We start from the raw sequence: 14375 nt of genomic DNA on the forward strand, positions 1-14375 counted from the left end.
CGGTTTCGGAGGAAGCTGATCCCTTTTGAAGAAATATGGGACACTCGCTTTTACTGCTTTTGGTTTAGCTTTCTCTTCCGGGGATCCGGGTCTCAGAACACCGCAGATTTTCAAGAATGGAAAAATCGTTTTGTTCATTCTCTCTCTCTCTCTTCTCTCTCTCTCTCTCTCTCTCTCTCTCTCTCTCTCTCTCTCTCTCTCTCTCATTGTTTGACAGCCTTTTTTAATCTTTTATTCTTTTGTTTTTTTAATCTTTATATTCTTTATGTAATGTATTTTCTAAATTTCAACAGTGATTTCGACGATTTTCATGCTAGCATTTTAATATTACCAGTTAGTAATTTCATAAAAATTAAATGATCATTCTTTCTCTCTCTCTGCTCTCTCTCTCTCTAATTTCAGTTTCACAGCATTCTGTATGTTTCTTTTTAAAACTCCGCTATATTATTTTTATTATTTTTGTTATCAAAGTATTTTTCACTTTGTGCTCAAGTCTAACTCAAGGGCACCTCTGATTCTTTTCATTGTTTAAAACATGCCTTGATTTTTTAATCTTTTTATTCTTTATAGTAGTAACGTAATGTATTTTCCAGACTAAATTTCAACAGTGATTTCGACGATGCAAATATTCATTTCTCCAGCATTTTCCCTACAGAATAACACCATCTAGGTACCTCTCTCTCTCTCTCTCTCTCTCTCTCTCTTAGTAATCTTCAAAAAAAAAAAAAAAAAAAAATTAAAAAAAAACTGATCATTCCAAAAAATTTTCAAAAGTAATACCTGAATGTTGCGTTCTTTCTGTTCTGCATAACCCTCAAATTCCATTTTACCTCTAATTTATTCATTTTGTTTTCAAGGAATGCAATTTCCATCGTATAAAAATTATGTTATGTTTCGGAATATTTATAAAACTCCGCGTCTAAATTAATTCCATCACTGGGAGTTGCAGTGTCATTAATTCAAGTATTTATATATAACAAAGTATTTTTTTCACAGTTTGTGCTCAAGTAGCGGTAACTCAAAGGGCACCTGACGGTGATTCATTTTCTATAAAAAATCTATAAAACATACAGCCTTGATCCGAGGTTTCTCTCTCTCTCTCTCTCTCTCTCTCTCTCTCTCTCTCTCTCTCTCTCTCTCTCTCTCTCTCTCTCACCAAGTAAATTAATTAAAAATTATATAAACACGAAGAACAGACTGTTTTCCAACATAATAGAAAGGAGGAATGATCCAAAAAATATGATAGCTTTTACTGTTTTTGGTTCATTTCTCCATAATATCTCAGAAAAATGATGGAGCTTTTTTCAGAAAATTAATAAATAAAATTTCCTCAACACCATCTAGGTCTCTCTCTCTCTCTCTCTCTCTCTCTCTCTCTCTCTCTCTCTCTCTCTCTCTCTCTCTCTCTCTCTCTCTCTCTCTCTCTCTCTCTCTCTCTCTCTCTCTCTCTCTCTCTCTCTCTCTCTCTCATCAAAATCAAAAAAAAAAATTAATAAAAAAAGTCCACCGTTGAATACGGACGAGGAATCAGGACTACAACACACTAACCAGTCAAAATACCATCTCCCATCAAATTTGTTTGCAAAACCAGAAAAGAGAAAAAGACTATTTAAAGAAACAATCAAGCGTTCTTTTCCACAAGAATATATTTTCACAGAAAGTTGATAATTTCACTGCACAACCCTCAACACCGACAGCTGCACACTAACCAGTCGAGACAGGATGACCTAATCTCAGGGAAATATTGGACCTTTGTTTTATTGCTTCTCTCTTATTCCAAGATGCAGCTGCGACATCTCTGGGTCACCCCGAGATTTTAGATTTAGTCTGCATGGAATAATTACTCTCTCTCTCTCTCAACCCCCGTCGAACTCTGTCTCTCTCTCTCTCTCTTTGTCTCTCTCTCTCTCTCTCTCTCTCTCTCTCTCTCTCTCTCTCTCTCTCTCTCACACACACAAACACAAACACAAAACATTAGAGCCTAATCACATCTGACAAAATAGAAATGAGAGGACCATTTAAAATTCAGTAATAATTTCTGAAACAGTAAAGTAACGAAATAAGAATACCATCTCCCATCAACCCACCGTTGAACTCAGGTGTTTTGCGTTTGGAAGATTTCTGCCAAAGTAAAAAAAAACTATTTATCACATCAGTCTCTGTCTTCTCTTTCTGATTTGTTAGAATGAATCTAATTTTGAATGAAATCAAGACAATTAGAGTAAATGAAAAGAAATAAGCTCCTGACGACTAGCCCAGAGTGGGTTCTTGGGCTTTTTCGTTCACTCTTTATCATTACTCTTTTTCTTAATAGCTTTCCTTATAATCTCTCTCTCTCTCTCTATAAGTGAATACCATCTCTCTCTCTCTCTCCCACCTCCATGTTGACTGTAGTGCTTTGTCTCTCTCTCTCATCAATCTCTCCTCCCAATTCTTTCTAATCTTATACCTGAATTGGGAAAAGAGAATTCCCGGATTGCCATTCGAGCACGTAAATACTGTAATTATAAAATATTTATATCGAAAATAAATAAAAATGAACGATTTAAAAAAAAACGCCGATACTGCAAAAGAAAAACATGAAATTCGAACAGGGACGGACAATAGAAATGCCAAAAGCGGTTTCGGAGGAAGCTGATCCCTTTTGAAGAAATATGGGACACTCGCTTTTACTGTTTTTGGTTCAGCTTTCTCTTCCGGGGATCCGGGTCTCAGAATATCTCAGATTTTAAAATGTAAAAATACCCTTATTTTTCTCACTTACTATTAATTAATAAATAAAATTTCGTTTCCTATACTGAACTTCTCTCTCTCTCTCTCTCTCTCTCTCTCTCTCTCTCTCTCTCCGACTCTCTCTCTCAACTTCAGGGCCTTCTGTACCTTTCACTTACATTATTTTGATTAATTTTTGTCTCTCTCTCTCTCTCTTCTCTTCTCTTCTCTCTCTCTCTCTCTCTCTCTCTCTCTCTCTCTCTCTCTCTCTCTCTCTCTCTCTCTCTTATGGCGTGAGGTAATTATCTCTCTATCTCTATATATATATATATATATATATATATATATATATATATATATATATATATATATATATATATATTCGATATATATATTCGGCCTATATATATATATATATATATATATATATATATATATATATATATATATATATATATATATATATATATATATATATTTTAATAGAGAACTAAAATATTTTCCCAATGTGCAAAGGAATTCTCATTATCTTTCTCTAAATGAACAATGGGGGATATTTCTAGTGTACATAAAGTAGAATCTCAGCTTTGAAAGGAAGAGGCAAAATGATTCAAAATCGACCTCAAAGTGCAAAAGATGAAAGATAATTTCAGAATGAAATTAAGTTTCGTTTTTGTCCAGATCTCACCTCAATACCCATTTCTCTACCTCATGTTTTGGTATCTTCTCCCTATTACTTTCCACCTTCAAAAAATAGAATAAAAGAATAAATAAAAAGACAATTATAAAATCATCAAAATCAAGAAACAAACGAAAAATAACGGGCATTTCCATGTGTCATTTTTCAATTTCAAGGTTCCTGTAGCCTGGTAGGTAACGCAGGTGTCATTTTGAAATTACAAGGTTCATATGTAAAAATAAAAACCCAAAATAACTCTTTCCAGAACAAATCAGAAAAAACAAAAATAACAAAAAAACTCAATGATGGCCAAAATCAAATAAAAGGTTCCACTCCAGAAACCTCAAGAATTCACAGCATTTGAGGGGAAGATGAACCAATATGGAATAATGTGGATCTGAAATTTGCAGCCGGAAAGATTACAAAGGATTCTTGAGTTTTATAAACGGAGATTTTTTAATCATTAGTCTTACATCTTTTTTTTAATTGTGGTTCACTTTCATTACTCTCTCTCTCTCTCTCTCTCTCTCTCTCTCTCTCTCTCTCTCTCTCTCTCTCTCTCTCTCTCTGAAAATAAATTAAATAAAAATGAGATAAACTACGCAGGACAGACTACTTTCAAAAAGAAAGCGTTCATTTTTCCACAAGAGAAAGAATAGAACTTTCACTGCGCAAACCTCAACACCATCGAGGTCTCTCTCTCTCTCTCTCTCTCTCTCTCTCTCTCTCTCTCTCTCTCTCTCTCTCTCTCTCTCTCTCTCTCTCTTATTACAGATGAATAAAAAATGGCTGCACAAGCAAAACAGATTATTTTCCAAAAGAATAAGCAAAAAAATGAAAAAGAAAGCGTTAATTTTTCCACTGTAGAAAGAATGGAACTTTAACTGAGCAAACCTCAACACATCGAGGTCTCTCTCTCTCTCTCTCTCTCTCTCTCTCGTTAAATTAAATAAAAATTACAAAACAGAATACTTTCCAAAAGAATAAGAAAGAGAAATGAAAAAGAAAGCGATCATTTTTCCACAAGAGAAAGAAAGTTACTTTCACTGCACAACCCTCAACACCAACAGCTGCGGGGAGACAGGATGATCCAATCTCTGGGAAATATCGGACCTTTGTTTTATTGATTCTCTTTTATTCCATGATGCAGCTGCAACATCTCAAGAAAACCCAGAGGTTTTAATTAGAGACTATGGAATAATTATTCTCTCTCTCTCTCTCTCTCTCTCTCTCTCTCTCTCTCTCTCTCTCTCTCTGTGTGTAATGGATATAACTAAATATTATCCTGATTTGCAAAGGAACGCTCTTCATCTTTCTTCAAGAAATTTATAATTCAAAACTATACGCACGTTCATGATCAAGAGGAGATAGTCTTAATATATTTTAACAAAATCTCTGGTTTTGAAAAGAAGATGAAAAATGTTCAGGCATCGACTTTTTAATAAAACAGTTCAAAAGATGAAAGCAAATTTCAAAATGAATCTAAGTTTATTTTGTGTTAAGATTTCACCTCAATATTCATTTCTCTCTTCCTAATGTTTAGGTATATTCTCCTTACTACTTCTCCATCTTTAAAGAAATAGAATGAAAGAATAAATGAAATAGCAAGCATAATAACATCCAAATTAAGGGACCTGGGCGGAACATGCGACGATCGGTTTCAAAGGATAAAAACCAGAAAATGATAATTAAAAAATATGTAAGTGCTAAGTGATTCGCAAGAACATTTCAGCAAACAAAATAACATCCAAATTAAGAGACTTGGGCGGAAAATAACACGTATGCGAGGTTCATTTTCAGATGATAAAAACCAAAAAATTATAAATAAAATGTATATAAGTGCTAAGTGATTCCCAAGAACATTCCCAAGAACATATCAAAGTTTGCATTGTAGAAACATCAACAACACACAAAGCAGTTAGATAGAAGAAGATCCAATCTGAAATAATGTGGGTCTCGGTTTGGGAATTTGCAGTTGGAATGACTGCAGAGGATTCCTGGGTTTTCGAACCAAAAATATTTGTATCATTAATTACATATCTTTGAGTTATAGCTAATTTTCATAATTATCTCTCTCTCTCTCTCTCTCTCTCTCTCTCTCTCTCTCTCTCTCTCTCTCTCTCTCTCTAATCCAAGCCTCTGATATCCTTAGATACGAATCACATTCGCCAAAATAAATATCAAAGAAGATTCAAAATTCATTATTTAATTTTAAAATAAAAAAAAATTAATCAGATATAATTTTGAAAAACCATTAAAGAACATACTCTGCCTTTCAGTAAATTGTTAGAATGAATCTAATTTCAAATAAAATTAGTATAATTAGAGTAAATGGGAAGAAATAAACTCGAGATGGCTGAATCAAATTAGGTTCTTCGTCTTTTATTTTAACTGCTTTGCCTCTCTCTCTCTCTCTCTCTCTCTCTCTCTCTCTCTCTCTCTCTCTCTCTCTCTCTCTCTCTGTGTCTATGCAAAAATATATTAAGTGCCTATCTGACTGTCCTTTGTTCCCTAAAAAAAATTAAGTCTAGTTAAAAATCTTTATTGTTTCTTTAGGTTTTACCATTGCACTGAATCCAATGGCTCTTGGTCCACGAACTAATTCACAACTGCTGTCAAGGATAATTATTATTCTTCTCCTTCAATAATAACAATCTTCTTCGTTTTAACGTGCTTTTTCCCATTTTTATATGGGGTAAGCACGATGCCCTCTTTTCGATGGACTTTGATTTGTCGTTGGGGTAGGCCGTAGCCTCGATCGGCTGTCCTGCCTGACATCGCTTAATAATAATAATAATAATAATAATAATAATAATAATAATAATAATAATAATAATAATAATAATAATTATAATAATAAACTTCAATACTCACTTCAGTAGTACCTATGAGTTATTTTTCCGCATTATTATGCAAAAATACTAAGTCTTGTTAACGCCTCTTTTGTTGATAAATTTGCATTCATACAAAAAAGTAGGCTATGATGTGCGTATGCATAAGTGGTGGATATTATTATTATTATTATTATTATTATTATTATTATTCAGAAGAAGGACAGCATTTATATGGAACAAGCCCACAGGGGCCATTGACTTGAAATTCAAGCTCCCAAAGAATATGGTGTTCATTAGGAAGAAGTAAACAATATTTTGTTTCATTAATTAAAAATATATTAATTCATTGTCAACAGTTATTCTTCAATCTTGCTTTTAAACTTAGCTTTTTTATTTTTATACTAATTTACAACCGTGTTTTCGACAATGAACCCAGCAGGAGGTAGGGCCATCAGTGCACCTCACGGGGTGCACTGTAGGCATTACTAAAGGTTCTTTGCGGCGTCCCTTCGGCTCCTAGCTGCAACCCCTTTCATTCCTTTTGCTGTACCTCCATTCATATTATCTTTCTTCCATCCTGCTATCCACCCTCTCCTAACAATTATTTCATAGTGCAACTGCGAGGCTTTCCTCCAGGTACACATTTCAAACCTACTTACTCTCAATTTTCTTTCCACCGCTGAATGACCTCATATGTATCAGTGCATGGCCTTTGGCCTAAACTCTATATTCCATTCCATTCGACGATGAAAATATTCATGACAGCATTATCATCTAGCAAAGGATACTAACCCTTCATTAAAAATTTAAATAGCCATTTCTTAATCAACAATTTAAATCGCTTTCATAATAACAGAATGATGGTCAGTTTTGGGAAATCTCATTTTACCTCGAAATCATCCCATATATCTGAGTGGAATGCAATCTCACGTGGATAAAAATGATGCAATATTTCTATATATGTGGAAATCTCCGCGTCCAAAATTAATTAGCTCATTGGGAGTTGCAGTGTCATTAATTCGTGCAATTTATAAAACAAGTAGCATATGTTCTAGCTGCGGCAAAACAATTATCGTTCAAACATTTTTTTTTTCGTATGATTATAATGAAACAAAGTTTGTAGTACACAAAATGGAAATTTTCCAACAAGCAATTTTAAAATGAAAACTCAGCTAATTTGCATCAGAGAAATATAAATTGACATTTGACCGTTGCTTAATCATGACAAGCGATAACAAATGGACAAAGAGAAGTTTCTTCGGCGCAATCGAGTTTTCTGTACAGCCGCTACAGCGTATAATCAAGGCCACCGAAAATAGATCTACTTTTCGGTGGCCTCGGTATAATGCTGTATGAGCCGCGTCCCATGAAACTTTAACCACGGCCCGGTGGTGGCCTGTCCTATATCGTTGCCAGAAACACGATTATGGCTAACTTTAACCTTAAATAAAATAAAAACTACTGAGGAGGCTAGAGGGCTGCAATTCGGTATGTTTGATGAATGAAAGGTGGTTGATCAACATACCAATTTGCGGCCCTCTAGCCTCGGTAGTTTTTAAGATCTGAGGGCGGATAGAAAAAGTGCGGACAGAATAAAGGGCGGACGGACAGACAAAGCCGGCACAGTAGTTTTCTTTTACAGAAAACTAAAACTTCATAACTCACGCGCCAATAAGAAACCAAAATTAACGAGGTATTCTGGGATTTACAGGCATCCGTAACTTGGCTGTTTTAATATATACGTTATATAAGAATATATGAAATATTCTTTTATAAAATTATAAACATTTACTATCTACTTAGTAATAAGCATCGTATATTTCAAAAATTTACATTAGTGTAAAAATGAACTGATGAAGTATACAAGCATCATCAATTCTCGGTAGCAATTTTATTGTCGCGGTAAAATGAAAAGATTTCATTTGTCTAAACTCAATGTTTTTGATAATATGGAAATAAATCACAGAAGGCATCGCTTGTTCCGATGGATCTGAAATAGGGAAATGTATTCAGGAGTTCTTTATGGTCTATCCCACAAATAAACGCGAGTGCACACAAACACACATACACATATATACTGTATATATATAATATACACCCATTCATACATGCGTGTGTATATATATATATATATATATATATATATATATATATATATATATATATATATATATATATATATATATATATATATATATATATATATATATATATATATATATATATAATCATGAAGCTACAAATGTCGCTTAATATCAAATCCATGCTGCCTCGGCAATATCCCCGATCGACTGGAGTTGCTGGATGCGCATCTGTGTCGCGGGATCGAGACTCGGCAGTGTCCGTCCATTTATCACTTATAAATTCCCCTTCGGTGGTAATTCCCCATCGGGGATATTCCCGAGGCAGCGTGGATTTGATATTAAGCGACATTTGCAGTTTCATGACTGTATATGAATCACGGTGTGATAAAAAAATGTCATATATATATATATACAGTATATATATATATATATATATATATATATATATATATATATATATATATATATATATATATATATATAAAGTAATTCCATTCAGGCAAATTTCAAAATAAAAAAATTTAGATCAGATTCTCTGAGTAATCTCGTAAATTCTATCTTAATATTTTAGCTAAACACCCGGCAAATGAGGCTGTACCTATCCATTAAATGACCATTGTTCATAGCCTTACCTTCATATGAAATCTACCCTAAATAACCCATTATTTATAATAGCTACTTAAGTATAAAATATAATTTCTGAGAGCGAAAAGTTAGACCGACACATATGACCTGTTATTGTAGTGATGCCGAACACTGACTATTAAATAAAATATTATATATATCCAGACAGTTATATAAAAATAGGTTTTCTGTAACAGCCAAAACAATTGTACAAAACCAACAAATCCATGGTGCATCACCATTATGTGACCGGAAATAATGAGTAAAAAGCCACAATAATGTACATATGAGCGAATGTATTTTTCCAAAATACAAAAAAAAAAGGGTTAAAAAAAAGGGGCGGGAGCTTTCGACCGTTGTGCAAACGGTCGAATGCTGTTTTAAAACCTTTTTTTTTTTGTATTCTGGAAAAATACACTCGCTCACATGTACATCACTGTCGCTTTTTACTTATTAAACCAACAAATACACGCCTGTAACTCGTTTTCAGGTTAATACTGCTACTAAAATCTAAACAAATAATAACTTACCTATTCATAAAGGCGACTCCATCATAAAATAAAATAAAAAATACCCGGGCAGCACAGTTTATGAAAAGCGCAGCAAGAAGGATTCTGAGGGTTTTACTCTGAAGGGGATTAAATTTACATCGAATGTCAAACGATACCGAAATTATGAGAAAATTACAGAATTTTGAGGAAACATTTGAAAGGATAAAAAAATGGTGCCTGATCATTTTCATCACTATACTGCCTTGCATTTTTATCAATCTTTTCATCACTGAAATATTAATCTGAAAACGATTAGTTTCCTTACCTATTGACTGATTTAACTGCTATATAATCATTATAAAGAATACTCACGAATACATTTTTTTCTATTTTACATGGACCAATAAAACAATTAATAACTTCATATTTTTTTTTACAAATAAAAGCTTTAGCAACTACTCAAATATAAAAAATAAAAAACCGCATCTCTTGAATGTTCGCAAAGGTAAGATATTTCTAATTATAATATAGCATATTAAAATTGGTCAATAAATTAAGGAACGCCAATGAAAATATTGTACTCACATGAAGTTGCACTCTGCTGCTCTCCTGTAAGAAGAAAGGAAATAATGAAAAAAATTATTTAAAAAAATTCAGAAATATCAAAGGAAATATTGTACTCCTGTAATGCTGCGCTTTTCTATTTTTCTGTAAGGAGATAAAAGAATAAAGAAGTAATCAATGCGCCGAAGTTTTTTCGGCGCAATCGAGTTTTCTGTACAGAGTATAATGCTGTATGACACTCCCAGCAGCGCAGCGGCCCATGAAACTTTCAACCACGGTCCGGTGGTGGACTGTGTTTTTGGCACCTATAGCGGTGCCAGACGCACGATCATGGCTAACTTTAACCTTAAATAAAATAAAAACTACTGAGGCTAGAGGGCTGATGATAGGAAGGTGGATGATCAACAGACCAATTTGCAGCCCTCTAGCCTCAGCAGTTTTTAAGATATGATGGCGGACAGAAAACACAAAAATGAAATTGATCCAGGAACGGAAATTGCACTGAGGGGTGATTAGCTGGGAATATAGGACATAATTTTTCTGCTTCCTCGAAGAATTGCTCATTTGTCCTTTTACTACTGGACAAATTATGGTTAATCCCATAATATTGCGTGTAACAATTTTTTATTTTTCACGTGAGAATTTTAGGTGAAAATAAATATGGTTGGAAAAAGGAATTATTCTAAAACCTAAGCACTTTATACCAGTATTTATGTGCACTGTAAGGCCATGTACGATCAAGTACTAAGGGGATCGGCAATTGCGAAATATTTTATAGGGAGCATGAAAGCGAAAGACTGAATAAGAGTTTTCAAAATACCTCTATTACAGACCAACAAAAACACAGTATTGTCCTTAAATTTCTGTAAATGGTGCTGTCATATATACGGCAATTTGACAGGTACGAAAATCTGTAAAACCATAAAAAATCGTCACTCAATTTATATATATATATATATATATATATATATATATATATATATGTATATATACACACACATACATATATATATTATATATATATACATAGATATAGATATATATATATATATATATATATATATATATATATATATATATATATATATATATATATATATATATTATACATACATATATATATATATACATCTATATTATACACACACATATATATATATATATATATATATATATATATATATATACATACTGTATAATAAAAATATGTGTATCTGTCCAACCTCCACACCAGATTAGTATATAGGAAAAAAAAAAAAGGTGTCGATACAGAGATCACTCGAAAATCCTGTTTTCTAAAATCCCTCTCAGCAATTACGATTTGTATTGTGAAAAGGTTAACCTAACACATGAATTTAAAAAAAAAAATCATAATTCACTGACGTAATTCCATTTGAGAAATGAAGTTCCCTACAATAATGATTCCTTGCCTCTGGCCCTTCCAGGAATTTCATTAAATTTCGCTACTCTGTTTTCCAGAACAGACGTCGTCGGACGCCTGGAAACAAAATAATCCTCAGCCGAGAGAGAGAGAGAGAGAGAGAGAGAGAGAGAGAGAGAGAGAGAGAGAGAGAGAGAAAAGGCTCCAGAGAAAGTGTACCTGGAACACGGGGCGCAATCACACGGGCGGAAGTTATTACTCTACTGGAATTTTAGAGCGAAATGGCTGGAAATATTCTAAAAAAAAAATCTGCTACCTTCTCATCCCTATTTCAATGGCGCCATCATCATCATCATCATCTTAAGCGTACTCTTTTCTTCTCTTGGCAAACAAGAGGTTGTTTATGGCAATTTTGCAAATTAATTCGACGAGAACTACTGAGGGTGTTCTTAGGATTATATTAGGTCTTCTCTTCTAAAGAATGTACTTTAGAGTGCTGAATTTGCCTCAGTTACTGTTCTGGTGAAAATAACGCATGAGTGCCTAGGGAGTTTATTGCCTAATTTTGGTAAAATATACTGAAAAAGGAAGAATTCATTTCTAGAAAACCATAAACCATTCTGTTATTGGTCTCTCCGGTAATAGCATTAACGTCCTGAAAACATGTGCGCACAAATATCGCTTATTTTTTTAGTATTTAATTATCTGTCGAGACCCTCATTCAGAATAGGAAAATTTCATGAAATTTTTCACCCAAGACATTTACTTGGTGGAAATTTTAGTGGGGTAGAAAGCAAATGTCAATGACTCGAATATATTAATAGCTAAGTGTTTACATTAACCAATTCTTAGAATAATTTGCCTGTTACTCGACTAATGTTTTCGCTCACTCTTGGAAAGATAACGAACCTAAAAGTTAGTTTTATTACTGATTCAAAGAACGAAGACATAATGAACATCTAACACAAGAATAAACAAGTAAAAATGCGCTGAAGTTTCTTCGGCGCAATCGAGTTTTCTGTACAGCCGTTACAGCGTATAATAAAGGCCACCGAAAACAGATCTATCTTTCGGTGGTCTAGGCACAATGCTGTATGACCCGCGGCCCATGAAACTTTAACCACGGCCCTGTGGTGGTCTATCCTGTATCGTTGCCAGAAGCACGATTATGGCTAACTTTAACCTTAGATTAAAATAAAAACTACTGAGGTTAGAGGATGCAATTTGGTATGTTAGATGATTGGAGGGTGGATGATCAACATACCCAATCGCAGCCCTCTAGCCTCAGTAGGTTTTAAGATATGAGGGCGGACAAAAAAAAAAAGTGTGGACAGAATAAAGTGCCGACGGACAGGCCTGGCACAATAGTTTTCTTTTACAGAAAACTAAAAATAATGAGTCAGAACAAGGTATTTTTATTGAATATACTTTATATGGACCAGTAAGAAGAAACATGGAGTATACAATACACCTTACAGTACATATATAGTATCTAAAAGGACATAAGAAGTATTGGAAAGAAAGAGACTCTACATTTAAGAAGAGAGAAAATGCGTGTACGGTCGAGGGAAATGGCGCAGTATGTGTAAGAGGCTCGATGCGTTGTTGATGAGCATTCGGTGTAAATATATGACGAGGCTGATGTTGAGGAAGTTTACTGCTCGGGAGGCTCATTCATGATTTAGCCGTTTGGGTATGAATTTGGCAATGTCCGGGGTTTTGTTTTTCCTCAGGAACAATACCCAGTTAAGAGAAACAGCTTAAAGTTAAAGAAAAAAAAAAGAACTTAATTATCTAGAGTGCTTCCTTTACCGTAAAAGATCGTTCCCTGTCAGGACCAACTCTCTGCTTTTACCTTTCTTTATCCTGACCAGCAATTCCTCGGAACAGATTTGTTGCAGCAATACCACCAGACCCAACACCGCCCGCCCCCGCCCGAAACAATGGAATACGAGGGACTACGGAGAGTCAAAAGATTTTCTGCACTTTTCCGCTGCACAGGTGCAACTGGCAAAGATTCCCGGGTGTATTACATCGCCTCCGTGATATCAAAGGCTGGAAACGAAGAAAGGGAATGAGGAAAAGGCAAGGAAGGGTGGGAGACGAGGGAACGAGGAGATAGTCAAGCAAGTGAAACCTGTGAAACCCTTGGTATTGTGAAGGCGAACGAATTGTTATTGCTAATATTTTTTGTATGTAAGCAAAAATTTTTGCAATAATAATTCGTTCGCTTTCATAATGCCAAGGGTATATGTAATGCTTATATTACAGCTGCGAATTCTGATGTATTCTGAGGAATCTCCTCCTTTCCCCAGTGGTCCCTGTCATAACTTATATTTAGACAGTATTCAGTTTAACTGATAAGTAACAATTCTGTACTTGATAAGCAACAAGTCTGTACCTGATAAGCATCAAGTCTGTACCTGATAAGTAACAAGTTTGTAACTAATAAGTAACAAGTCTATACTTGATAAGTAACAAGTCTGTACCTGATAAGTAACAAGTCTGTACCTGATAAGTAACAAGACTGTACCTGGTAAGCACCAAGTCTGTACTTGATAAGTAACATAAGGAACAAGTCTGTACTTGATAAGTAACAAGTCTGTAACTGAGAAGCAACAAGTATACCTGAAAAGTAACAAGTCTGTAACTGATAAGTAACAAGTCTCTACCTGATAAGTAACAAGTCTGTACCTGAAAAGTAACAAGTCTGTACCTGATAAGCAACAAGGCTGTACCTGAAAAAGTAACAAGTCTGTACCTGATAAGTAACAAGTCTGCACCTGAAAAGTAACAAGTCTGTACCTGAAAAGTAACAAGTCTGTACCTGATGAGTAACGTCTGTTTAATTAACAAAGACCCCATATTATGTATCCTGAATATTTTCTATATCCCTTAAAACTAACAGCAATTCCACGTAGTTACTAACCTAAACTAACCTTGAATTTACACTTAACATTTAATTTATCAGATTTATAAAAAAAAAACGTACCATATCTAAAATGG

General features: G+C 34.1%; 1 protein-coding gene across 1 annotated transcript in view; it reads left to right on the forward strand.

Annotated features, from left to right (window-relative positions):
- The window catches only part of LOC136830908 (dentin matrix acidic phosphoprotein 1-like), a 101563-nt gene extending 88116 nt beyond the window's left edge, over positions 1-13447 (forward strand). The window contains exon 4 of the mRNA XM_067090881.1: positions 13260-13447. Coding sequence (XP_066946982.1) covers positions 13260-13447 — 188 coding nt within the window. The remainder of the gene's footprint in view (positions 1-13259) is intronic.
- The last annotated feature ends 928 nt before the right edge of the window (positions 13448-14375 follow it).

This window comes from Macrobrachium rosenbergii, chromosome 47, assembly GCF_040412425.1.
Source record: "Macrobrachium rosenbergii isolate ZJJX-2024 chromosome 47, ASM4041242v1, whole genome shotgun sequence".
Lineage (NCBI taxonomy): Eukaryota > Metazoa > Arthropoda > Malacostraca > Decapoda > Palaemonidae > Macrobrachium > Macrobrachium rosenbergii.